At 56.9% G+C, this 21,501-nt stretch overlaps 8 protein-coding genes and 1 non-coding gene across 9 annotated transcripts; 3 read left to right on the top strand and 6 right to left on the bottom strand.

Annotated features, from left to right (window-relative positions):
* Positions 1-525: 525 nt before the first annotated feature.
* Positions 526-629, top strand: L226DRAFT_t160. The gene has a single exon. It is a non-coding gene; the product is annotated as a tRNA-Pro (tRNA).
* Positions 595-4,542, bottom strand: L226DRAFT_510748 (TPR-like protein). Its single transcript, XM_067678271.1, has 15 exons — positions 4,462-4,542; positions 4,111-4,415; positions 3,164-4,048; positions 2,975-3,112; positions 2,832-2,919; positions 2,680-2,781; positions 2,289-2,626; positions 2,140-2,236; positions 1,989-2,083; positions 1,806-1,929; positions 1,336-1,752; positions 1,158-1,282; positions 1,007-1,106; positions 871-947; positions 595-815 (listed from the first exon to the last, which is right to left on the bottom strand). Exons 1-15 carry the CDS (start codon positions 4,487-4,489, stop codon positions 708-710), a joined length of 3,027 nt encoding a protein of 1,008 aa, XP_067533895.1. The 5' UTR covers positions 4,490-4,542; the 3' UTR covers positions 595-707.
* Positions 4,543-4,640: 98 nt separating this feature from the next.
* On the bottom strand, positions 4,641-6,117 carry L226DRAFT_489130 (Ribokinase-like protein). The gene is made up of 6 exons (XM_067677260.1): positions 5,927-6,117; positions 5,832-5,877; positions 5,677-5,777; positions 5,348-5,612; positions 4,996-5,288; positions 4,641-4,942 (listed from the first exon to the last, which is right to left on the bottom strand). The coding sequence occupies exons 1-6, from the start codon at positions 6,037-6,039 to the stop codon at positions 4,735-4,737; spliced, it is 1,026 nt and encodes a 341-aa protein (XP_067533894.1). The 5' UTR covers positions 6,040-6,117; the 3' UTR covers positions 4,641-4,734.
* A 451-nt stretch (positions 6,118-6,568) lies between these two features.
* Positions 6,569-8,216, bottom strand: L226DRAFT_536437 (uncharacterized protein). The gene is made up of 4 exons (XM_067681118.1): positions 8,190-8,216; positions 7,376-8,130; positions 6,718-7,294; positions 6,569-6,654 (listed from the first exon to the last, which is right to left on the bottom strand). The coding sequence occupies exons 2-3, from the start codon at positions 7,936-7,938 to the stop codon at positions 6,742-6,744; spliced, it is 1,116 nt and encodes a 371-aa protein (XP_067533893.1). The 5' UTR covers positions 7,939-8,130; positions 8,190-8,216; the 3' UTR covers positions 6,569-6,654; positions 6,718-6,741.
* Positions 8,217-9,789: 1,573 nt separating this feature from the next.
* Positions 9,790-11,506, top strand: L226DRAFT_524131 (uncharacterized protein; the record flags this gene model as incomplete). Its single annotated transcript, XM_067678866.1, has 2 exons — positions 9,790-11,430; positions 11,486-11,506. 2 exons carry the CDS (start codon positions 9,790-9,792, stop codon positions 11,504-11,506), a joined length of 1,662 nt encoding a protein of 553 aa, XP_067533892.1.
* A 274-nt stretch (positions 11,507-11,780) lies between these two features.
* L226DRAFT_614220 (uncharacterized protein) lies at positions 11,781-13,180 on the top strand (the record flags this gene model as incomplete). Its single annotated transcript, XM_067686603.1, has 2 exons — positions 11,781-13,020; positions 13,077-13,180. 2 exons carry the CDS (start codon positions 11,781-11,783, stop codon positions 13,178-13,180), a joined length of 1,344 nt encoding a protein of 447 aa, XP_067533891.1.
* Positions 13,181-13,346: 166 nt separating this feature from the next.
* On the bottom strand, positions 13,347-15,674 carry L226DRAFT_536434 (hydroxymethylglutaryl-CoA synthase). The gene is made up of 5 exons (XM_067681117.1): positions 15,535-15,674; positions 15,349-15,475; positions 14,932-15,288; positions 14,023-14,714; positions 13,347-13,962 (listed from the first exon to the last, which is right to left on the bottom strand). The coding sequence occupies exons 1-5, from the start codon at positions 15,634-15,636 to the stop codon at positions 13,828-13,830; spliced, it is 1,413 nt and encodes a 470-aa protein (XP_067533890.1). The 5' UTR covers positions 15,637-15,674; the 3' UTR covers positions 13,347-13,827.
* Positions 15,675-16,861: 1,187 nt separating this feature from the next.
* Positions 16,862-19,192, bottom strand: L226DRAFT_536432 (uncharacterized protein). Its single transcript, XM_067681116.1, has 4 exons — positions 19,071-19,192; positions 18,932-19,011; positions 17,188-18,874; positions 16,862-17,121 (listed from the first exon to the last, which is right to left on the bottom strand). Exons 3-4 carry the CDS (start codon positions 18,718-18,720, stop codon positions 17,104-17,106), a joined length of 1,551 nt encoding a protein of 516 aa, XP_067533889.1. The 5' UTR covers positions 18,721-18,874; positions 18,932-19,011; positions 19,071-19,192; the 3' UTR covers positions 16,862-17,103.
* L226DRAFT_572390 (uncharacterized protein) lies at positions 18,836-21,209 on the bottom strand (the record flags this gene model as incomplete). Its single annotated transcript, XM_067684671.1, has 4 exons — positions 18,836-18,874; positions 18,928-19,011; positions 19,071-19,115; positions 19,647-21,209. The coding sequence occupies 4 exons, from the start codon at positions 21,207-21,209 to the stop codon at positions 18,836-18,838; spliced, it is 1,731 nt and encodes a 576-aa protein (XP_067533888.1).
* Positions 21,210-21,501: the final 292 nt, after the last annotated feature.

Below are 21,501 nucleotides of genomic sequence, written 5' to 3'. Positions count from 1 at the left end.
CGGCGTAAGCTTCTGTGCATGTCGGTAGCCGTTTCAAAGGGGATATGCCAGGTGTCTTTGAGTGGAAGAAGACCTTCTGCATGGGCTTGGATGTGATGACGAACTTGGCGCAGTCGTCTCCTGGCTGCACGCAGGTCATGACTCAAGTGCAGGGGTGTGGTCTATCGCCATGGAAGGTGTTCCCATACGAGGGGACTCACCGAGCACCATTCTGCCTTTCTGACTGTTCTTGATGGCTACCTGTTCTCCAAGCGTCCCACATGCACGTTAGTTCCAGCAGCTCAGACTGATAGTCTGCAAAATGGGTTGAAGTGTTGACACCTCGTGGACGACGTGAAAACCGAAGTTTGAATTCAACTTCTCATTCTGGTTTAGCCGGCCATGGCAAGAGAAAAATAAGTCGGGTTGCACAAGGATCCAGCTTCAGACGAAGGCTCAGAGGAGTCGCAGCAGAGTCGGAATTCAATACGTGTTAAGGGGAAAAACCGATGCTGCTATGTCTTTTTATGCAAGACCCTTCGTCACGGCCCAATGGTCTAGTAGTATGATACGTGCTTCGGGTGGCTTCAACCCGGTACTCAGGACCATAAGATTGCACGGGGTCCCGGGTTCAATTCCCGGTTGGGCCCTTTTTATGAATTGAAACACATAGAACACTACGGATACAAACTTGCCGATCACGAAAGACAAGACTTAGATCAAACACCCTACAAAGAGAGCCATCGACGGTACAGAGCCTGGGCAAGTGGTGTCGCCCCCGTAGTAACATATATCAGGGAGAGATTGTAGGCGGCCTCTCGCGCAAGCCCGACGTCCTGCGTGATCGACATGAATCCACATGCAGCAACACATATATGGATGAATACTTACCTCCGGATCGATCTTCGTTCTCTTCTCCGCTGCCTCCAGGACCAGCTCATAGTGGCGAACCGCTAGCGAATGGAGCCCTATGGCAGAGACAGACATGTCAAGGACATATAGTCATGCTTGCGGACGTGCGACTCACCAAGTTGATGGAAGACACGACCAAAGTTGTACTCTACCTCGTCAAGCCCTGCTGCCGTCTCTCCACGCAGCTCGCGGTACCGTGTCAAGAAGGCCATTCCCTGCCAGAAGACCATCAGCTTGCCCTGCGGCCCATGCTAGGGTGCGCTCACCTGGGTGATGAGGTGGTGTCTGTTGTCCGACTGTCGTTGCATGGCGCGTCCGACAGAGGCGATGGCGAGGGACAAGCACACCATGGCGTCATCACGAGCATTGTCATACGCCTGTAGGAGATAGACTGAGATAGCGTCAGCAACTCGCGCGCCCTCGCATGAAACAATGGCGGCATACACAGTGCGCTCTGGTAACTCCTCGCGGCGAGCAAGATCTGCCCATACACAGCGACATTCACCGGGTTTGGCTTCGTCGGCAGCTTGGACTTCTCCAGTTCCGTTACAGCAGGTGTCTCAACGTCCTCGTCCTCGTCGTCAGCCTCAGGTCTGCCAGACGCTCCTGGAAAGTTCCACCGGCGCTGCGCATTGTTGAACCGCAGAGTCCCTGGGTCATTGACAGCTGCATCCGCCAGCCGACATTCTCGCAGAAGATGCTTGGAGAGTGTGGAAACGAGGAACGCGTCGGTGGCGTGCAGTCCGCTTCCCAGGGACGAGATGAGCACTCGGAGTGGCTCGTTGTTGAACTGATGGCCGTTGATCAGCTTGCGGGCTTGTTCGACGACCGTCATGAACTGGTCTGCATGGATGGCGCAAGCTAAGGAAGCATATCAGTCATGCCACGCATCGAGGAGAATCGTACCCACGCACTGATCAGCCCAAGACGAATGGAATCCTGCGAAGAACGTGACTGATACGCGTTCGAGTACAGCAAGTGCCGCAGAATCTCGTTCGCAAGCTCATACTGTCCTCGACGAGTGAGGAGGAATGTGTACTGTCAAAGATCGCAGAGTAAGCACGCAGAACATCGCGAGTGGGATGACACAACTCAACGTGCATGAACAGGCGCAGCCAGTCCTCGAACGAGATCGTACGGAAGGTGTTCACATTCTCAGACTTAGCAGACTTTCTTGAGAGAGCGTCGCGGCCTGAAGAGCGAAACATCAGAATCGACGCAGCCGTGGGCGTAGGGGAAGGAACTAACCGAGTTCCAGCTGCAGACGAGAAGCCATGCTGTCCTCCGTCGCCTCTGATGTCTGCTTCCTAGAGCTTCGGGGAAACATCCCCCTGAAACCACGATGCTACGAAAAGTCAGCCCGGACAGTCCTCAACCTCACCAAACCATATACACACCCGACTCGTCAAGAACAGCGCCCTTGTCTCCCGGAAGGACTCCACCAGCTTCTCCGCCTCGACGAGCCACTCGCGAACAGCCTCTTCTTCGTTGGCAAGCATCCGCGGCCACAACTCCTGCACACGACGCCAGCTCTGCGACGCCTCGCGCTCCTTCTGTGCCTCGAGCTCACGCAGCTGCGCCGGGGTGAGCTTGTTCGGGTTGTTTGACTTCGCGGAAGACCCCTTGCCCTTCTGCGTGCGGACCTTTCCTTCTTCGAAGAGGGAGGCGGAACCTGGCTCGCCTGTGTCCGCGGTGCCATCACGTGGTGCGTTGCGGCGTTTGCGGGAGTCGATGACTGTAGTAGGAAGCATCTTAGCGTATGCGCCACAAAGCAGGGGATGACCATACCCTGCAAGACAAGGTCGAGAGCTTTTCGAGGCTCGTTGAGGATCTCAAAGATCTCTGCGAGCTTCATCTTCGCATCGTTGTTTGTTGGGTCAGCATGAATGACTAGAGACCGCTCGTTAGCAGATTTGACTGCAGTCCACAAACTAACACACCTTGTTCGTAAATCGCGACTGCCTCCTTCAAATCTCCAACCATGCGGCGGCATGCGGCAGCTTGCAAAAAGACATATATGCTGTTTGTCTGCCCCGGTTGCACGTCAGTGTGGCTCGGTTTGTCGGCAGAAGGAGCGACCCACCCCTTCGTTGCCACCCAGCATCTCGTAGATGTGCCCCGCCTCCGCGTACATTTCCCTATCAAAGTACGCGTCCGCAATCTCTGAGAACAGCGGTGCGTATTCGGCGACATCCTGCGCAAGGACTACTTGTGCGTGCATCTATGCGCATGTAAGCATCTACACGAACAGCAGCCAGTAGCATACACGGACCTTCCCTTCCTCGATGTCTCCAGCCTTGATCCTTGCAATGGCCAAACGGTGTCTTGCATTCACATCGAGTGGGTACATGCCCGGCTGGACCTCCCCGTCGGTGCCGCGGACCACGGCTATCCCGGGCACGTCCCACTCCCTATCGTCTTCACACGCGTCCCAGAATTTCTGTGCGGCACGACCTTGTAGCCACCGGCAGCCTTTCCTGATCGTGTCCACCGCCCGCGCGTACTCGCCCAACGTGTTGTACAGGTCCGCGAGCACAAGGATCTGCATGAGCATGAACCCGCCTCCTGGAACCTCTGCACCATTGTCTGGGTCCACGCCGCGACCAGTAGGAAACTCAACGATGTAGTGCTCGAATGCAGTTTGGAAGAGCTGAGCACAAAGCGCGAGGTCGTTGAGTTCGATGAGGATGGGCCGTATCTCATTCAGCAGGGTGAGATCGTATGGGAGTCGCTTGAGCATCGCTAGTAGAGTCGACCGAGCTATCTTCAGGTCTCCAACCTCCTTCGCGAGGGATGCGCGATCCCAGAGCGCGTCCACGTTGGTCGGGTCGAGGTGGTAGATCTTGCCATAGCAGTACAGGGCCTGCTGATAGTACTGCAATTCTCTCGACCTTTCCGCCAGCTCAGCCCACTCGTCCGGGTCATGGTGCAGGTGCGCGGCCATGATACGCAGCTGGAGCCCCTTCTTTCTCTCGCCCATGCTGTCGTAGCACTGCGCGAGGACCTTCCACGGCTCCGGCGCGCGGGGCTCGATACGGATGACCTCTTGCATGACCTGGATCGCCTTGGTTTCGTCCCCGTCGATGTATGCTTGGTTGCCGTCTCCGATGAGCGCGCGGACCTCCTGCGAGAGCACCGGTCCTGCCCTCCGTCCGCGCTATTTGCAGGGTTACAAGTGATGAGGGGAATGGGCGACGGGGAGAAAGGCCAGTAACGCACCTTCTTCTTGAGCTTTCCCACTCCCGAGGCTGCGCGCAGGTCGTCCCTGAACTCCGCCTCGCGTTCCTCCAGGTTGATGTCCCACATCTTGTTGAGCATCCCCGAGCTCGAACCGTCTCCTGCCTCGCGGATATTCTGGATCAGCCGGTCAAAGTCGCCCTCAATCGCAGCCTCCGCGCGCGCATCGTCTGCCTCTGCTGCTTGAACGAGCTCGCTCGGACCTTCGCCGCGGTCGTCCTCTTCGTCTTCCGAGCTCTCGGATTCGGATGTTGACTCGTACTCTTCGGAGCCATCCGCATCCTCGTCTGAAACGGTAAGAGTGGATACCATGCATATCTGAGTAAAACATACCATAGTAATCCCAATCCCCGCCGTCCATGATGCATGAAGTGCTGCTAGTGAATAGGCAGAACCCGCAAGTGATGGTGGAGAGTAAAACGCGCACTTGATAGCGCCCAAGGGCAGTCGCGTTACATTGAACTTACATCACGCGGTGCTAACGCGACGCGCGTGATTCGACTCCCCGGAATGGCAACACCTTGACCAGGACATAAGCATAAGCAAGCAGTCTACCTAGTATCGTTCTTGTATCATACAGTGGACGTCGAATTCTCCATTTGCTATCTAGAGCTTCTGGTCTACAGGTGCACCCCAGCCCTTCTCACCCTCCCCGAAGATCTCTGCGAAAGCGCCGCCGATCTCAGGAAGCATATCCTGCGTGACGACGCCGCGTCCTTGCTTGCTAAATGCACGTCGAGATGCAGTGCGAGTGATCATGGATCCAGCGGCAGCAGCCAGGAGTGGTATGCGCGAAGGAGGAACGGAACCATCGCTATGATTTGGGAGTCAGTGATAGTTATCTCTATAAGCTCAGGCGACACTCACCCGAATGCTCCGTCCTCGAAGCACTTGCCCCATGCCATGATTGTACCGACGGCTCCGCTTAGGATATCACCCTGGCCCCCGCAGCGCTTCAGACCGCCAGGTACGTCGATCACGACGCGCTCTTCTGCGCTCTCGCCCTCGGATATCTTGTTCAGTTGCGCCTCCTCCTTGCTCGCTTTGCCCGTGTTGGTGCAAATGATATCATTGGCACCCTTCTCCAGAACAGTCACTCCGCCAAGTGCGCGCGATACGTGCATCGCGCGCTCTTCTGCGGGGATGCTTGGGTCGATCTTCTGGACGGAAGAGGGTGAGTATCCGCGGCCTGTGAATGGGATTATAATCAAGAACTTACGACGTTCTCGCTCAAGCGCTTGAACTCCACTACGTTCGGTGTAAGAACAGCACGACGATAGCCGCGGATGACGGAGAGGTCCTGGCCGACCATCCAGAGAGCGTCCGCATCAAGGACAAGATACATGCCCTGTTCTTTGGCAATGTTCACGGCAAGCTTTGCAAAGTTCTGCATATACTCCTCTCGCCCGAGACCCGGACCTACTATGAGGACATGTAGACGTGAGAGAAGCGAAGACAACGCCGGCTTTACTGAATCCGAAGACCTGATAGAAGGCAAACATTGGGATGAGGAGTCAAAATATGAGATATGGATATGTCACTACATACTGGTCCTCACGAAGGATGGGGTGAACGATTAGGTCAGGGGAATACGACTTGATGGCACCCGCTGCAGTTGGTGAACAGATAACGTGCGACAAGTCGGCGCCCTTCAAAGTTGTCAGGTCATGGACTGCAGTGCAGGCAGAATCAGAGATACTTACGATTCGCAGAGCCGATATAGATGCAAAAAACGGAGCTCCGGTATAACTGTTCCTACGTTAGCACATAGTCGGATTGCTAGGCTCATCGAACACACTCGAGAGCACCACCAAGTACGCCGACACGCCCTGACTGGCCCTTATGCAAGGAGCCGTCGAGAGGGGGAATAATGTTCTTGATCTGGTTCAAGATGTTCTTGGGTACAGGCATGGTGAGGAGAAGGATGAATCGAGGTCTCAATCCGACGAATCTGGTTCTATATACTCGCGGGGTCGTGGAGGTTCGTGGTCAGGAAACGCTGACGTCACCTCATCGTCTGGGCCACGGCAGATGCCGCGTACTAGCCCCGTTCTCTGTTCTCGCTACTCTCATGTCGCAAACAAAAGTCCAGACATGAATAACACGATTATATGACAACTCTACATTGGATGTGGATCCAAGCTCGCAACGCGTGTGTATGCAACTTCCAGAGCACTGCCCATGGGGGAATCGAACCAAGGCGAGCGCTTCAAGTTTTTGACCTCCGAGTTCGACCAGGTGGCAGGAAACAACCTTTCAGAACCACAACAAGGACGAAGGCAGGATCCAGGTACGGATAGTATTCTGACATCAATCTACATAGTACAGATGAGATGGCAAGTTCACGATGTTGTCTGACGCAGCTCCCCCCAGTGCGTCACGGCGCAGGGTTGCCAGCAGCAAGCCCTCCTGCCAGCGGCAGTCATGGCATCGAAGCTCGGGGAGGCGTAGTGACAACGGTGGACTGTGGATACAGAGAGAGAGGCAAGAACAACTGAGGATTCAGGAAAGGGGGAACTCGATGCCGTGAGTCATCTCCTGCCACCTGACAACGATCTGGGTTAACTATGATAGGTGTCGCGGACAAAGCGTCGACGTACCACGAGCAGGGTTCTAGAGCATTTCGGGAGGCCTCTTGATCAGCCGTAGGCCCAAAGCATTTCTGGGATCAAGCTCGGTGATGAGGTTTGGCATTTCACGCCACTCGGGGACCGCCCGTGGGAGCGACCGCCAGCGAGTGGCTATATCTCCGGAGGGCGATGCCAACCAACCGAAATCACTGTCATGAACCTGAACGTGGTCATGCTTGGAAGAAGAACCGGGAACCCGTCGCTCCTGCGTCGCATCCGACGACCAGTTCAAACCTTCCCCCCAGCCCTTCCCCCAGTCCAGGCCAGAGAATTCGCCCGTCGAACCGAAACCCAAGCAGGCTGGGGTTGCGCCCTCAGTGGACGGACTCGTCGTAGGGTATCGAGGGCCATCATATTTCGTCATGAACAACTTCCCCTCCTTCGCTAGCTTCAGTTCCCCCGGGAAGTAACCGCCCTTCGAAACGTATATGTCACCGTCCTCTGGAGTGACAAATCCAGACTCGGGCAGAGGAGTAGAGCGGGAAATAGGGTTCGTCGACTCAAAGGGGTCTTGAACCAGCGAGTCGACCATCAAGGTGTGTTCAATTTCCTGTAGGTCGTCGAGTCCCGATACGTCGTGCGGGTTGACGCCGCTGACATCCGCGCCGATTTGCCAGGTCTGCCGCGTGTCTTCTATGGCAAGACACTGCATGGAATAGTAGATGGACGGCCCGCCCACGTTCAAGTTGCGCGGTGCCAAGGGAGCGAGATCGTTCGTGTTGACCACGTCCGGGGGAGTGGGCAGCGGGCGCCTCTTCTCCCTGGGGAGCCTCACCGGGAGTCCCGGTCCTTCGCAAGCAGCCGCGACTCCAGAGGTCCACACATTCTCGTGAGAGAATGTAGACGGCCTCCCAAGGTCGAAGCTTGACACTGGAATATGGGGTTGTTGGCGCCAAGTGGAGGAGGGGTGAGGTAGGCCCGGGGGCGGGAAGTATCCGGGCGAACCACCCGCTATCGGGAAGTCAGGCGTTGGACATGGCTCACACAGATGCTTTAACTCACCAGAATACACAGTCGGATACATTGGGCCCGAAGGCGGTGGGAGCCCAGGCGGTGCAGGGGGGAGTCGCCGCGACGGAGAGAGTGGTTTCTGGCTTACGGTCGGGCTCGACTGAGGGAAGTGTGACGCGTTTAGGATCGGTGGTTGGGTGGGCAAAATCTCGCCACGCTTCAACGCCATAGCCGTCCTGTCGCAGTGTGCGGCGTATTGGTGCAAATAATGAACTATTGGTGGAACTGGCCTCCCCGCCCTCTCGGCCTTCATCATTTCATCGTACCCCATCTTTCGCAACTTCGAAGCCGTGTGCGCGTTGATTAGCTCTGGACTGATTTCTGCAGTGGGCTGGAGGATATGGGATGGTGGTTGGGAGAGGTGAGTGCCCAGTCCCCGCTGCACAACATCAGTAGTACTTACATCACGGTCCGACTTAGCGCATAACTCCTGGAGCAACGCATGGGACTGTTCTTCCATACAATCCAGAATTTGCCGGTGTAGTGTATACTTCGGCAGAGGCATTGCTGCTGCAGCGTCGAGAGTGGAGGGTGGTGGTAAGGATGCAAGTGAGGAAGCGCGCTTCTGCTCGCTTCGGACGCGTCCGCGGGTGAACATGGATTGCCAAAGCACATCAGTCACATGGGCGTGAGTGGCAATTTGCTCATTGTTCCACCTTTTGGCTATAAACCACTCATTGTTCTCAACCCTTCCCACAGTGCGCGCCGAAACAGCGAAATTTCGAGCCTGAGTTCTAACCACCAGTATCAAATATTTATCCAGACTGCTTTCCTACGTGAATGCTATACAGATCAGACTGCTCCCCCGCGAGGTCGTTTTACTGAGACATTTATTCCGCGTATACAGATGCAGATACATGTTATCTCCGGGAAATATTGGCATCGAGGCCCGCCGACCAACGCGGCCTTGATCATGAGCACCTCCGGTAAAGGATGACTTGTAGGAGGGGAGAACACGCAGGTGTTCGAATTCATTCGCATGGAGTTGACCTCATCTGACTGTGTGTACTCGCTCAATCGCATCCTGCAGTCTTCTCGGAATGAATTGCAGGACGTTGTTCGCTCTTCCCCGCCGGCCCATCAGAAAAACCTGCACAGCTCTGAGGACCTCTGAACCAGTACGTTCAGACGTCCTCAGAACTCGTCAGAGGTCTCAGGGTTCAGTACCAAATTTTCGACCTCCCTAAATCGCTTTTTCTCGGTTGCAGCTGTCAAGATACTGGTCAGATATGTACCTCTGAGCGTATTACGGCCGCGGGCAGTGCTGTAGTTGCGGGAGAACACCCCTCGCAAGCGCTAGCCAGGACCGGCCAGAGCGTCTAGAGGTTGCGCATTTTACTGATGCGAGAAGTGTATGGGAGCGGGTCCTTGATTGGGTACCATTCGAGGAACATGTTCCCCATGTCGCGAGAGTAGACTCAGCCGGGGTTGCAAATCCGGTTCTTCCGAATGTCGAATCCGTCGTTATAGATATCAATTCCTGCTGCACGAACTTCGTAGTGCTCGGTTTAGCATATTCGAAGGTGCCACTTGAGCAGTGGTAAGTATATGTCCAGAGAGAAAGAGATAAAATCGCACCACCGGAGTCTTTGACAGTCTTTTAAGTTGCGATAAAGTAATGCAGTATAGTACAAGACTCACATCGGACTCTGGCCGCGTTGCAAGTTGGACTTCAGAATCATCAACATGTTTCGAGCTCGCGCGCCTGCTCTCGGATTTTTCCGGATCTTCCCTAACTGACGTGTCCGAGTCCAAGCAACTTAGCAAGTTCCAAGTATCCTCGCACCCCTTCGTAACTTCAACACGCATACCACGAAAGTGTTGCACATATTCAGGGTGGTCATTGTTGGTGGCATACCCCATGCTCGCAGCTTGGATCCGATGGCGCGTGGCATCGCTTCAGCCATGTGCTGCGGTAGGGTTCTCTTCGCATTACTAGATAGATAATCTCACTTCTCACTCAACCCGTCGTATGTTCTCAACTTCTTCCAGTCATCGTTGCATTGACGATTCTACCCCGATGTCCAGTATTGCCTGTCCCGTTGGTCCACCTCCATTCAATCAGCCTACCGCGGATATCACTCTACGCACTGCGGATCGCGTCGATTTCCATGTCCACACTCATATCTTGGCTCAAGCATCGCCTATCTTCTCCGGCATGTTCTCGTTGCCCCAACCCCCTAAAGAGATACACAATCCCGGCACTCTCCCACATCGACCCACCGTGGATGTCACGGAAGACAGCAAGACGTTGGAGAGGCTCCTCCGCCTCTGCTATCCCATCAACAAGCAGGGCCTCGGAGAGCTCGACGACATCGTCCCCGTTCTCATAGCCGCCACGAAGTACGAGATGGAGTGGCCCTTGTCACTCCTGACGAACGACCTCCTCGCGGTCGCGCCGAAAAGGCCGCTCAAGGTGTGGGCCGTGGCTTGTCAGACCGGCCTCGAGGTGGTGGCTCACAGGGCTGCTTGCGCCATGAGGGAGCGCGCTACGAACACTGCCCAGTGTTTACCTGTATTGGAAGTGCTCCTGCGGGAGGAAGGACTGCCAGCTCTGGATGGGGTCTACGCCGGGGACTACTACCGTCTTCGCGAGTTCCTCCGGTTGACCGTCACAGACATGTCCTTCAAGCTTCTCCTTGGGTCGTCATGGTCACCCCCTTCCACTTTCCTGTCCGGGTTCCTCTCAACTCTCCAACCACTGTCACCCGCTCGCCCCATCACTACACCCCCGTCCTCAGCCATCCCAGTCCGACCTCTGCGCAAGTCTCTGCGGGTATTCACTGTCCCGTCTACCCCCGCACCCGACCTAGTGCTCAAGTGCCCAGACGGAAGACAGCTGAGAGCGCACCAGCTCATAGTATCCCTGCACTCCACGCCTCTCAAAACGAAGTTGGAGGCAGCCAGGGAGGAGGCGAGCGCCGATGTCGCATCGCCGACAGGTTCGCCCACACGTGTCTGGTCAACATCCCTTCCCGCGATCGACGTAGACCTCGACTCGCGCACCCTGTCAGCTCTGCTCGGGGTTTTGTACGAGGGTGAAGAACGTCTGCCGTCCGATCTCTCCGATCTTGCTGCCTTACTCCTTGCCGCCTGGAAGTACGCGATGAGTCGGGTCGCTCGTGTTGTCGAGGCGCGTTGGGAGAGCGAGGCTGCTCAGAGCCCCCTCGAGGCGTACTTCGTTGCCTCACAACACAACCTTGACTCCTACGCCACGACTGCCGCTCGGAAAGTATTGGAGAAGTCTCTCAAGGGCTGGTACACGACCGCGATGGAGTCCTCCCCGGCCTTGGCGTACCAGCGTCTTCTCCAGTACTATCAAGCGTGCGCGCAAAGCGTGAATGAGGATATCCGGAGAGTGGCTGACCGTTTTCAAGCTGCACATCCATCGGGAGGGTGGGGAGTTGCTGTCGTCGATCGAGAGATTATCCCTAAATATCTTCGGGACCTGGGAAGCCGTATAGTGGTTGGAGGGCCCGTCTGCAGAGACAAGGAATTAGCCTTGCCCGAGTTGTTCAGATCCAGCTGCGTGGAAGGCGACTATTACGGGCCCCATTCGTCGTGGCCCCAGCAAACTAAAGGGTACTGCCATGAACTTGTGAAAGCGATGCTCGACATCGGATCGGAGCTTCGAACTTCCGTCCCTAATGCTATATCTCAGGTGAGTGTACTCAATTTTGCGCGTAGAGGCGATGTTGATGAGGATTGTGCTGCAGGTGAAACTCGACGTCGCATGAGGGGGAAGGAGGAGTGAGCGAGCGTGGAGAAGGCGCACACTGGTGCTTACTCGGTCGTTTCGTTTGTTTGGGTCGGAAGTGCGTTGATTCTGCCCCGCTAAGTAATTCATGATCTCGCAAGCGCGAGCACAGCGTAACGTGTCGACCACGTTGCCTACCTTCGATGCTGCGGTAATGTCGCTCGCTCTATATATTCGCGCGCGTGTCCGTATTGGCGGTGACCGCTTCACCCTCCTTCCTCCTCCAACATATGTTTGCGGCACGGCAAGACAGCATGCCCACCTCATCTACCACTTTGCGCTCTCCTCTAGACGACCTATTCAATCAAGCATCTGCTGACATCACCCTGCGCACCTCCGACCACGTCGACCTTCATGTTCACACCCAGATCTTATCGCAGGCATCCCCCGTATTCTCCACGATACTCTCTCTCCCACAGCCGCAGGCATGCGGGCAGGCTGCCGGAGCCGTCGCGTCTGACCGCCCCGTCATTGACGTCTCCGAAGACAGCAAGACGCTTCGGCCCTTGCTACGCCTGTGTTATCCCGTTGACAAGGAGGTCATCACGGACTTGGATCACATCGTCCTAGTTTACAAAGTGGCCTTGAAGTACGAGATGGATTGGCCTCTACGACTTCTGGAGAGAGATGACCTCATCGGGATGGCTCCTCGCAGTCCGCTACAAGTCTGGGCCATTGCTGCTCAGTCCGGCGCGGAAGAGCTCGCGAGGAAGGCGTGTTCTGAGATCCGCCGCGGCGCCAGCCTCACCTCAGGCAAATCAGGACCAGACGTCCTGGATACGATGCTCGAGGAAGACAAGTACGACTCTCTGCAGGGCGTTCGCGCTGGCGACTACTTCCGCCTACGCGAATACCTGAAGGACGGTGACGATTCTGGTCACGAGCTCCTCCAGTCGGATCGCGGGGTCCCTTTCACCTATCCAAAGCGCCACTTCGTTCCACATATCTCCTCCCCAGATCTGTATGTGTATGGTCGTGCCTCCAGTGACGTAAAGCACTGCGTCCACGGCGCCATACTTGCATGTCATTCGCCGATTCTGGCAGATAAGATCGACGCTGCCAAAGCAGTGCAGAGCACGACGGTGTCGGCGACCTCAACGGAGCACCTCGAGAGCGGAACATCTGCAGAACGACATCTCCCCGTGCTCGAACTGGACGTCGAGCCCAACACTCTCCACAACCTCCTCGCCGTCTGCTACAAGGGTACGGAGGCCCTCCCGGACACCCTGTCTTCCCTAGCCGCTCTCGTCGCGGCCGCTGGAAAGCTGGGGATGACGCAGGTCCGCGCCCTCGCTGACGTCGCATGGCAGACAGCCGCCTCGGAGAATGCTCTGGAGGCGTACTTCGTTGCCTTGCAACACAAGCTTGAGTCCTACGCAGCGACTGCCGCCCGGAAGGTGCTGGAGAAGCCGCTGGAGAGGGGCTGGTACACTTCTGCCATGGAGTCCTCCCCTGCCATGGCCTACCAGCGTCTCCTGGATTACTACCAAGCTTGTGCGCGTAGGGTGAACGAAGAGCTCCGCAGGGTGGCTGAGCACTGTCGTACTCAGGTGGCACGGAAATCTGTTTCTGTGTACGATCGGGGAAGATACACGACTGCTGCTGTGTACGATCGGGAAAGAATCACGAACTACCTTCAGGAGGTGGGGCGTAAGACTACGACCGAAGGACCTGTCGCCGGTAGAGATGACGAACTATCTCTCACGGCTTTGCTCAGACGCACTTGCCCCGGGGGGGGCGAGGACTCTCACAGTTCGATGTGGCCTCCTAGCTATAGCGACTACAGCCACAACCTCCTGAATACCATGTTGGACACGGGAGCCACGCTTCAAAGTTCCCTTGACGACGTTATAGCTAAAGTGAGTAGAATTCCCTTACAGTCGGGCCGTGGAGTATGGTCTAATCAAGGCGTGCTGCAGGTAACACTCGAAATTGCCTCCTGATCAAGCAACCAGTCAGTGTATCGAGAGACCCACGAAAAGTCGTTGATATGTAGTAGCGTGTTTCCCGACTCGTCTAGGATTGTATCGTGAAATAATCATACATGCACGTCATAACGCGTGAAACGGACCTCTAAACCAACCAACCCGGCAACTCTCCACTCGCCCGTCCCAGTCCCAGTCCCAAGTCCCGTCCCCGCCCCGCGCGGCGACTACCTCGTAAGTAATGGTATGCGATTAGGTGTATATGCGTCGGACGTGAGCAGCAAGCAGCAAGCAATAGAAGGAAGATGCGGGAGTATATGCGATGCGACAGCAGCAGCGGAGCAGCGAGCAGACGACGAAAGCGACAGCAGGCAGTCTACGCGTGCGGCCGGCGCGCATACTTGCGGCGGTACTTGCTGTCGATGCTCTCGAGGTACCAGCCGCCGGGCCAGATGTTCTCGAGCGCGCCCTCGGGCACGTACGACACCGCGTTGTGGTTCTTGTGGCGGAGCTACAGACACGCGCCGTGAGCGGACGGCAACAAAGAGTAAGGCTGAAAGGAGGGGCTTACCTGGAGCGCGTCGACGTAGTCCTGGCACGGGACGACCTTCATGCTCTCCAGCCGGCGGATGAGGTCAAGCTTGTCCTTGATCTCGGTCGTGTCGCCCTTGACCTTGATGGTGAAGAACGAGCTCGCGAGCCCAGAGCCGAACGCGAACATGCTGATGCGCTTGCCGCGGATCTCCGCGGGCTCGACGCTCGAGAGCAGGGACGCGAGGCCGCCGTAGAGCGACGCGGTGTACATGTTCCCGCAGCGGCGTGCGCAGCGCATGCCCTTCTCGACCGTGTTCTCAAAATCGGCCTTGGCGAAGGCCATGAACGTCTTCTCGAGGTTCTTGTCCGTGAGCGACGCCTTGTACGGCTGCGCGAGCCACGCCTCGCGCTCGGGCACGTTCGCGAAGCGCGGCGCGTCCGGGTTCGCGAGGAAGTCGTTGTACACGAGCCGCGCGTGCGCCTTCTGCACCATCTTGCCGTACGGCGAGTGGAAGACGGGGTAGTCGACGTCGGCGAGCGAGAACGCGGGGCTGGAGTGGCCTGCCGCCTTCTTGGCCTTGGTGTGCTTGTTGCGGAACGCGGTGTAGGACGCGTCGATGGCGGAGATGTAGGCCGTGATCGAGACCGGGCCGTCGACCTCGGGGTACTCCGAGTCGAGCTTGGGCTTGTAGAAGTCGTACGTATTCGCCATGTGCGAACCGTGGACCGCTGCAAGGCTAATTGTCAGTCTCGAGATACACAGAGTGGGAAGGTAGTATCATATATGGAAGCGCGGAAACCGTGCAAGGGAACGCAGGGAAGACCCTTATTCCCGGCGCACTAAAGCAATCTGCACGCCGTCGTGTTGATGCGTTATCTCCTGCGCTCAAACTTCCACCACCGTACCCGGCCTTCGGAAGATTAAAGGGAAAGGGGAAACACTCACGCTCAACAGCAAGTGGTGCGTTGGGTCCGATGAGCATCGCAAAGGCACCAGCACCACCTGTAGGACGCCCGCTGCCCTCCGCGTAGATAGCGATGTCGCCGCCCACGACAATCGCGTTCCGGCCGTCCCAGGACGAAGACTCAATCCAGTTGACGGCGTTGAAGAGCGCGGCGGTGGATCCGTAGCACGCGTTCTTGGAGTCGACACCCTCAATATCGGTGTTGCCCGCCTCGGCGAAGTAGTCCATGAGGTGGGTCTTGGTCGATTTTGACTTGTCGATGATGGTCTCAGTGCCGACATCAATGCGGCCAATGGACTTGGGGTCGATGTTGTACTTTTCGATAAGGCTCGTCACGGCTGGGACGAAAGGTCGAGGTGAGGGGGATGGGGAGAACGCATAGAAAGGATACGACATACCGGTGAGTGCAAAAGAGTTGATGTCCTCGCGGTCATCGCAGCAGGCCATGAACTTCTGGCCGAGACCAATGGTGTACTTGCCCTTGGGGACGTTGTCGAACACCTCAAGCTCCTCCTCCGAGATGCACTGGAGGCCCGAAGGTCAGGAGACAATTCTAGAGTGATTCTGCGCGTGAAGACACGTACACGTTGAGGGAAGTACATCTCCATGGCGAGGATACCAACGTCCTTGGGGCGCTGGGGAGCCTCGACGTCCTGGCTGGTGGATGCGTTCAGGGGGACGGTCATGGTCGGTATGTGCGTGGAGGGGTGAAGATGCGGTTTTGGTGGAGGACGTAGAGGAACTGAGAGAGAGGAAGGAGCGGATTATCGACAAGCGAGGATGCGAAGGTATTATATAGGAAAAAATGGGGATGAGACGAGGTTCGGGTATTATTTTGATTGCGCACGCGTCGTACCACCGTCCTCGCCAACTCTTGCCCTCCTCCTAGCGCCCAAATCCGCGCTTCCCATTGGTCCGCGCCGTCTAGCGCCCGGGCGCCTGTGGCCCATCGGACGACCTCGTCCTCGACCTTGGCTTGTGTCGCCCCTCGCCAGCACAGTCTGTCTCCGGAATCTTGTCATCTCCTGGCATTTTCTGCAGACAGCGCGGGATATCAGACCGCCTCGAGACAATTGTCATGCAGGCCACGAGACACGCCTGCGTCCAAATGCCGTATAGCCTCCAGTCGTGCTACTCCACGCAGTCCCTGTCTGGGATCTTGTACGTCCTGCTTATCTGCAAGACCGTACGGAAGACTCTCTGGATGCAGCAGGTACGCTTATCCACTCCGGAGCCGAGCTCTTTTACGACATGGCGTCCACCACAAGCCTTGCACATCACACCATGCCCAAATCATCAAGATCAAGCTCGCACTCATGGCAGGCACGAGCAGCCATCTCTTGGGCGTGGAACCCTGTGGTACCATTAGGTCCAGCTATAGTTGCTCCTGTCTGACTAGCGCACAGGTTGACCACACCATCATCATCCGTGCTCGGAGTCGGACGTTTGCTGTGTCCAGACATTCCGTCGCCCTCGGGGCGCGCACGGATGCTCTGGCTAAGTTCAATTCAACTCGCGTACTTATCCCACTTATGCACGGTCTTCTGACCGAAGGCACTTTCTGAGCAGATTCTCCGAAGTGCGTTCCTCCCGTCTCTTCCACGGACAGATCACATTCCTCTCCGTACAGCATGCAGAGCTAAGAATCCGCCGGACGAGGTTCTGGCTCCTCGACGCTCCCGCTTGCGCGCCCTCCTAGTCCCGGAGAAGTTTCTTGTTCTCACGCGGACACACAACGCTATCACGGCGGCTCTTAGCCACGGCATCCTTGACCTTTAAGGACTTGCCCTTGGGGGTACGAAGAGCCCGCAAGCCCAGATCGCCTCCCGATTGCCTTGATACGAGTAGGTGTGGCGCTCGCACCGCGGTACACCTGTCGTCGTGAATGCAGCTAGGGTGTGTACGGGACCCATGGTGCGTGATCACATATGTTTACATTGCTGAGCCTATGCGTACAGGTATCATGACAGTACTCTTCACTCCGATGGCTGCTTGAGTGACAGCGCAACCTCCGCCCAACAGCCCAAATATCCCACGGCATGCGACGACGGTCCTGAATTTCAACAGTGAGGGATGGTTGGTTTTAATGCGTGAGCGTGGGCCTTACTGCGATCTCTCCTCTGTAGACTGGCTTGCGCTCACGTCGCTCGTTGTCAAAACTTCCACTCCACCTGGAGTAGTTCTGCCGGTCAGCAAACGGCGACCTTATGCGCATGAAAGTGCGGGTGCGGACTCACCTGGTCGATAGCAGCCTCGATCTTCTGAGGCAGCATGCGCATGAACTCGTACAGCTCGCGCATCCGCTTCGCGTCCCTGCGACACCCGGGTGAAGTGAATGGATTGACGGTGGAATGTCTGAAGATGTGGTCCAAGCAGTCGTGGTAGATCGCAGGCTCCTTCTGCAGTGTTTCTTCCAACTTGTCGATGTAGTGCGTTACCCACGTGGAATGCCTGACGTCCTCAGGGTTCCTTTCGACAACCGTCTTCTCCCACCTCTCCTTGGCCCTCCGCAACTCCTCTCGGACGGCGATTCGGCACGATGCGTGGTATGTGAGGAGACGGTGGTAACCGCGTGCCGTGGTGCTATTCATCCGGAAACCGTACCAATCCTGCAGGCGGGCGGTATCATCGACCACAAACCTTGCCGCCATCTGTGTGAACCCGGACAATCCTGCTCCTTCCGCGATGAAGTAGCCTGACCATGGGTCCACCTTCATTGCAGAGCGCCAGCGTGGTTCGACGGCTTGAATAACCCGCTTCATCTGGTAGACCTTCGCCGCGCGATAGATGTCGCTGAGGGTAGTGGGGTCAGAAGGGAGGCAGTCTTCGCCCTCGTAACAGATCTGAAGCACGTAGTATAGTGTACGTGGCGATAGATCAGTGTCCAGGGTAAGGACGGTGTCCGGGTTGCTATGCGTTGCCGCTTTGAGGGCCAGGATACGCTCCCGAAAGACGGGCGAATACAACGACAAAATAGTCTGGTGAACTCGCAGGGCATCTCCCTCGGAGGTCGTGCATACGATGTCAGGGTTAGGCAGCTGACTCCCGGGATCAAGGTCAGGGATTTCGAAGAAGGGCAACTCCAGCATTGATAATATATTCTTCGGTCCAGGTCGTGCGAATAAGTCGTCTAGCATGGCGTCAGAGAACTGCAAGAGGGGACAGAATGGCTCCTCTCCTGCCCGCCGCCGGTTGATATACGACAAGCAGCGCCAATAATCCCCGGCTGTTACACCCTCTAGCTCGGCGCATGCTCGAGAGATACCAGGCAGCACACGCAGTATCGTAGGGTCGCTCTCTGGAAGGGATCGGAGCAGGGCCTCGACCCCGCGCCGGGCGACGTCCTCGAGCCCCAAGCGGCACCCGATCGCCCAGAAACGCAACGGGTCGTTGGTGCCCGGAAGGAGGGCGAGGAGACGCTCCGTGAAGACCTCCGTCGGCCACTCCATGTCGTACTTGAGCGCCGCCTTGAGCACGGGCTCGATGGCCTCTGCGGACCCCAGCACCGGGCTCTTGACGGGGTAGCAGAGGCGGAGGAGCGTGTCCAGCGTCACGCTGTCCTCGGCGACGTCGACGACGGAGCGGTTCGGAGTGTCGGATGGGGAGGGAAGTTTGGGCTGCGGGAGCTGGAACATGGTCGCGAAGAAGGTCGATGCCTGCGAGAGGATCACGCTGTGGACGTGGAAGTCGACGTGGTCGGAGGTGCGGAGAGTGATGTCCGCGGAGGACTGGTTGAAGGGAGGTTGCGCGTCGATCGGAGGCGGGGACATGCTGCGATGCTGCGATGTGGTACGCGCTGCTGCGAGGAAGGTATGCGATCTGGGGAGGAATGGTGGCCTGGTGAGCGAATTGAAAGCGCCTTTCGCCCTATTTCTGAGGCCGCGCTTACCGCAGCATCCGAAGTGTTGACTTCGTGTGCTGCAGCTGCACGAAGCACACGTTAGCAGATCATCCACAATCGGAAAAGATCTGAATACCGGCCCGAACGCGAAGCCTTCCCCTGGGGTGGCACTGTACGATCGACGGGCCTTCTTCCACCTCAACGCCTGGTGCCGACGAGCCTTCCAGGATACCGGATTAAACATGAGCCATAGGAACAAGAGACGCTGTGGCGGCTCACATTTTCATCGGGTTTGAGGTTGAAGCTTGAAGATGGCATCGACTCCTGCTGCCGGGGGTTAGCAACAGAAGCAGAATAGAGGACAGGAGGAGAGAGCGAGCCTGACCAGAGCCTGAACCATCGGGATTCGGAGGGGACGAGGGAGCCGCTTAGTCAGCAGGCACGGAGGAGGAAGAGACGCACCGTCGGCGGCAGAAGAGAGGTCACCACCCCCACGACCGCGACCGTGACCACCTCTATCTCGCGAGGCTCTGAACCTATCATAGGCTCGACTGCTCTTCTAGACTGTGAATGCGGCACAAGATGTATACCAAACTCGTAATACACATGTGAAACAAACTGAGCCTTGCTTGAAGGGGCGTGATCCTGTATCTCTATATCCTCTGTCCTATTATTCGTGCATAGTCAGTTAGTGTAGTGATCCCGAACGAATGGGTATCAGGCTTACTGCGACATCTCATCTCTAGACCTTGCATCAGATCACTTCGTTTGTTATCAAAACTTCCACTCTACCTGGAGTACCTCTGTCGGTGAGTAAACACCGACTATGCATATGCGCATGAAATGCGAACTCACTCGGTCGACAATGTCCTCAATCTTCTGGGGCAACGTGCGCGCGAACTCGCACAGCTCGTGCGGTACCTTCCTGATCCCATGGCCCCACGGAGCAGTACTGGTGCTAGACTTGGGGGAGGGTCCAAAGACTTCCCTCATGCACTGGAGGTAAACCGCTGGTTTGTCCTTGAAGTTGGCCTCCAGCTCGACAAGGTAGTCCGAGATACGCAAGGCGGATGACGGCCCCATGAAGGGATGTTTGACAATGTCGGTGGCCATCTTCTCCCATCTATCCTTCGCACTCCGGAACTCCTCACGGATGGCGTTCCGGCACGCGTCATGGTATACAAGGAGCCGGTGACAAGTGCGTGCTGGCAGGGTGTTGAAGTATATAGCGTACATATTATGCGGGCTGTCGACAGTATCCACAGCGAGTCTCGCCGCCGTCCTCGCATACTTGTGCACGTCCGCATCATCCGCGAAAACATAGGCATCATATGGGTTCTCCTTTGCCGCTACATACCAGCGGGACTCGACGATCCGGATGATATGCTTCATCTGGTAGGACCGCGCGGCTTGGAGGATTTTAGTCAGAGTGTAGATGTCGTACGGAAGGTGGTCTTCGTTCATGTAACACAGATCGAGCAGGTAGTGCAGCGTTTCTAACCGTTGTGTGGTCTTCAAGGTGAGCAGCGTGCTTGGCTCCGAGGATGCAACTTGGAGAGCCAGAATACGCTTGCGAAGGACCGGTGAGTGAAACGAAAGGATGCATCGGTGAGCGCGTAAACCATCCCCCTCAGAGCTCATGCAGATGATATCAGGGTGAGGCACGTCGCTCGCCGGGTCCAGAGGAGGGAAGTTTTGGAAGGGTAACTCAGCCATGAGAGCGGCCGCTGCTTGTTGTTCAGGTACCCTTCTCAAGCTTCTTTGTCGCAGGGATTCAGAGTACGTCAAGAGAGGGGATAGCGGTTCTTGTCCTGCCCGCCGCCTGTTGATGTAGGACAAGCAGCGAAAGTGGTCCCCGACCGATACGCCTTCGAGATCGGCGGATGGCTGAGAGATGCCAGGCAATGTTCGCAACTCCCCGCGCTCGCCCTCGGGCAGGGACTTAAACATCGCCTCAGCCCCGCGTTGGGCAACCTCCTCAAGCTTCATCCGGCACCCTATCGCCCAGAGGCGCAACGGACTGCTCGGGACAAGCTCCAGCAGGCTCCGGGTGAGGCCTTCCGCCACCCACTCCATGTCGTACTTGAGCACCGCCTTGAGCACGGGCTCGATCGCCTCCGCGGACCCCAGCGTCGGGCTCTTTATCGGGTAACAGAGGCGGAGGAGCGCGTCGAGCGTCGTGCCGTCCTCGGTCACGTCAACGACGGGCCGAGTCGGGATCTTGACTGCAGTGGGGAGCTTTGGCTGAGGGAGATGGAACATGGTCGCGAAGACGGGGGAGGCTTGCGAGAGGATCTGGCTGTGGACGTGGAAGTCGACGTGGTCGCAAGTACGGAGGGTGATATCGGCAGAGGGCTGGTTGAAGGGAGACTGCGCATTGGTTAGCGCGGAGGGAGTCTGAGCAGTCACTGTGGGCATGTTGTGATGGCGAGCGATGGTTGGTTCTGCGAGGGAGGTCTGCGTGGTTGGGAGGGCAGTGGGCCTGAATGTGACCGAGCACCATCTTACACCTTATGAATCGTGGTCGTGGTCGCTGCAGCACCCGACAACAGAGTCGATTTCGCATGCTGCAGCTGCAAGAAGCCGGACGGTGGGGAAACAGGAGTGTCGGTTTGAAGTGGTGGGACAAGCAGGGAAGCTAGAACGGGAGCCAGACGATACAAATGGCAGGTTGCTCGCGAGGAGTCTCTTCTCACCAGGTGGCACGGGA

This window comes from Lentinus tigrinus (assembly GCF_003813185.1).
Source record: "Lentinus tigrinus ALCF2SS1-7 unplaced genomic scaffold L226scaffold_18, whole genome shotgun sequence".
Lineage (NCBI taxonomy): Eukaryota > Fungi > Basidiomycota > Agaricomycetes > Polyporales > Polyporaceae > Lentinus > Lentinus tigrinus.
This window is presented reverse-complemented; position numbering and strand designations above follow the sequence as displayed.

Bases quoted from the DNA above. Each gene is read 5' to 3' on its own strand.
- L226DRAFT_510748 (XM_067678271.1), bottom strand. From the start codon at position 4,489: ATGGACGGCGGGGATTGGGATTACTATG. The intron at 2,920-2,974 runs GTGGGTCGCTCC...CAACCGGGGCAG, and splicing joins TGCTGGGTGGCAACGAAGGG to ACAAACAGCATATATGTCTT. The intron at 2,237-2,288 runs GTGTGTATATGG...GACTTTTCGTAG, and splicing joins CGCTGTTCTTGACGAGTCGG to CATCGTGGTTTCAGGGGGAT.
- L226DRAFT_489130 (XM_067677260.1), bottom strand. From the start codon at position 6,039: ATGCCTGTACCCAAGAACATCTTGAACCAGATCAAGAACATTATTCCC. The intron at 5,778-5,831 runs GTAAGTATCTCT...ACAACTTTGAAG, and splicing joins CTATATCGGCTCTGCGAATC to GGCGCCGACTTGTCGCACGT. The intron at 5,613-5,676 runs GTATGTAGTGAC...GCCTTCTATCAG, and splicing joins CCCATCCTTCGTGAGGACCA to GTCTTCGGATTCAGTAAAGC.
- L226DRAFT_536437 (XM_067681118.1), bottom strand. From the start codon at position 7,938: ATGGCGTTGAAGCGTGGCGAGATTTTGCCCACCCAACCACCGATCCTA. The intron at 7,295-7,375 runs CTGGCAAATCGG...AATTGAACACAC, and splicing joins ATAGAAGACACGCGGCAGAC to CTTGATGGTCGACTCGCTGG.
- L226DRAFT_536434 (XM_067681117.1), bottom strand. From the start codon at position 15,636: ATGACCGTCCCCCTGAACGCATCCACCAGCCAGGACGTCGAGGCTCCC. The intron at 15,476-15,534 runs GTACGTGTCTTC...TCGGGCCTCCAG, and splicing joins AGATGTACTTCCCTCAACGT to TGCATCTCGGAGGAGGAGCT. The intron at 13,963-14,022 runs GTAAGCCCCTCC...GCGTGTCTGTAG, and splicing joins ACTACGTCGACGCGCTCCAG to CTCCGCCACAAGAACCACAA.
- L226DRAFT_536432 (XM_067681116.1), bottom strand. From the start codon at position 18,720: ATGTCCCCGCCTCCGATCGACGCGCAACCTCCCTTCAACCAGTCCTCC.